General features: G+C 36.2%; 1 protein-coding gene across 1 annotated transcript; it reads right to left on the minus strand.

The window, feature by feature from the left end:
• Positions 1 to 685: 685 nt before the first annotated feature.
• On the minus strand, positions 686 to 1,728 carry LOC149242417 (uncharacterized). The gene has a single exon (XM_089367680.1). The coding sequence runs from the start codon at positions 1,713 to 1,715 to the stop codon at positions 756 to 758; it is 960 nt and encodes a 319-aa protein (XP_089223806.1). The 5' UTR covers positions 1,716 to 1,728; the 3' UTR covers positions 686 to 755.
• Between the last annotated feature and the right edge of the window lie 317 nt (positions 1,729 to 2,045).

Here is a 2,045-nt window from a genome sequence, read left to right on the forward strand (position 1 = left end):
TAAATAAAAAAACAAAACCTTATAATGGCATTTTACATGTACAAAAAAAGTCACATTGGCCATTTTCACAAAATTTAACAATGACTCAACAACAAAATTTAATTCCCCAAATACATAAGCGAAAGTGATATGTTGAAATTGTTCAGAAATATATTTCAACTAATGAGAAATTTCTAACAGACCCAAGTTAATAATCTCATTTTTGTAATAACAAATACCTGCAAGATAGAGATATTCATGTCCATTTTAAAAGTGCAAACAGAGCTTTAAATTCTAAATTCTCCCTAATGGTTAGATCCCTGACCAAAACAGACTTTGCCAGCTAAGAAAATTGAAGCCCAAAGATATAAAATCCCCTTCCTAGGCGGGCAATGATACCTATATCATAAAATTGCAATGATATCCATGTCATAAAAATACAAGCTCCATAAGTTAATAAGCCACCAAACATAAAACAGATAGTAAACCCAAATATATATATATATATATATATATATATATATATATCATAACAGAAATTATCACAATCCTAAAGTTCTTGACAATACAAAAGTATATTACAGGCCAGGCTTCAAAATCAGTAGGACCAATCCATATATTGCTAAATCAGTCTAAATCGACAATAGAAATTCAGAAGAATCTGCTACAAATAAGTCTTTAGCGCTGGCCTGAACGCTTAACTACTGTAACCATGACTTCTACAATTCCTGGCATATGCGTGCTGCTAAGAAAGATACAAGTGCTAAAAAGTAACATCAATCCGTCTTTCTCCGGATGAATTCTGCTGCTAAATTCACATCATTCCGAGCTCCAATAATGCATGCCCTCGTCGGTGAACCGCCCGGTTTACCTCTAAGGAAAATTTCAGCGTCGCAAGAATTTCTAATTACTTTAATTGATGCTCCTTGCTTTCCTATAACGTGTTTCATGCTGTCACCAGGGACATCTATAACTTGTAGAATTTCTTCTTCAGGAGTATGACCTCCGTTTATTAGATCATCTGGTAGAGGAGGAAGAGGAGGCCAATCATTGAGATTGTTATTATTATTGTTGACACAGAAACAGCGGCAATACATTGATCCTCTCACAGCAAGTCGCCATCGAGAAAGAGGTTCCAATTTTCCAAACATCTTTTTATAAATGTAAAAGAGATAGCGAACATCATCTGCAGCTGACTTTTGCATCAGACGTGTTAAGGGTCTCTGCTTCCAAAGATTTGGATCTTCTTTGAGTTGAGTCCGCACTAGTTCCTTCTCAGGAAACTTCACACCGCAATACTCATTTAAAAGGTCAACCAAAGATATGAACTTATTATCAGGAAGCCTCTTTCTGCCTTCTTGTTGCAGAATAAGTGAATATGCAATCTGGGTGTCAAATACATTATTTAATTTGATCCCATGCTGGAAATACAATGCCTCACTGTCACGTTTGCAATCATGAACGACTTTTGTAACATGAACAGATTCTAGAGCAGGTTTGCAGGCCTCCATTAGTAAGTTTCCACCCTCAACTGCATCAACCAGATACACAACATCCTCAAGTGCAAGCTGCATGAGACAAAGGCGACCATGTTGAGATAGTTGAACACCCTCACAATCGAAGCCGATCACAAGTTTCGTTTCAGGAGAAGGTTGAAGAAATGCACGCGGAAGTTGTGATGCCTTTGTGACAATACACACAGGTAAATGTGCCGAACGAGCCTTCAATTCTTCCATATTAAGCTCTGGCACAGAAGGATCGGGCCGATGCTGCTCTATTCCTGCCGCTGTGGAGGACCAACACCTCTAACACTACATATGTAACCCATCAACGAACGGGAGGAAATGAAAGGTGGCACAACGGGAAGAAGATTTACCAAATCGAATTCGATTTGATACGGATCTTAAAAATTTAATACGGAAAAAATTCGCCATTATCCATATTACAAATACTTAATATTTTTTTTAATATTGGATTTATCTTTCTATTTTTTTATTTCATAAACCTTATCCATTGTAAACTCAATTTTATCATTTTATAATTTTTTGTAATATAGAAGTTACTGT

The sequence above is a fragment of the Pinus tabuliformis genome, chromosome 8 (assembly GCF_031772625.1).
Source record: "Pinus tabuliformis cultivar Carrire ecotype Pingquan chromosome 8, CPIR1, whole genome shotgun sequence".
In the NCBI taxonomy this organism is placed as follows: Eukaryota; Viridiplantae; Streptophyta; class Pinopsida; order Pinales; family Pinaceae; genus Pinus; species Pinus tabuliformis.

Bases quoted from the DNA above. Each gene is read 5' to 3' on its own strand.
- LOC149242417 (XM_089367680.1), bottom strand. From the start codon at position 1,715: ATGGAAGAATTGAAGGCTCGTTCGGCACATTTACCTGTGTGTATTGTC.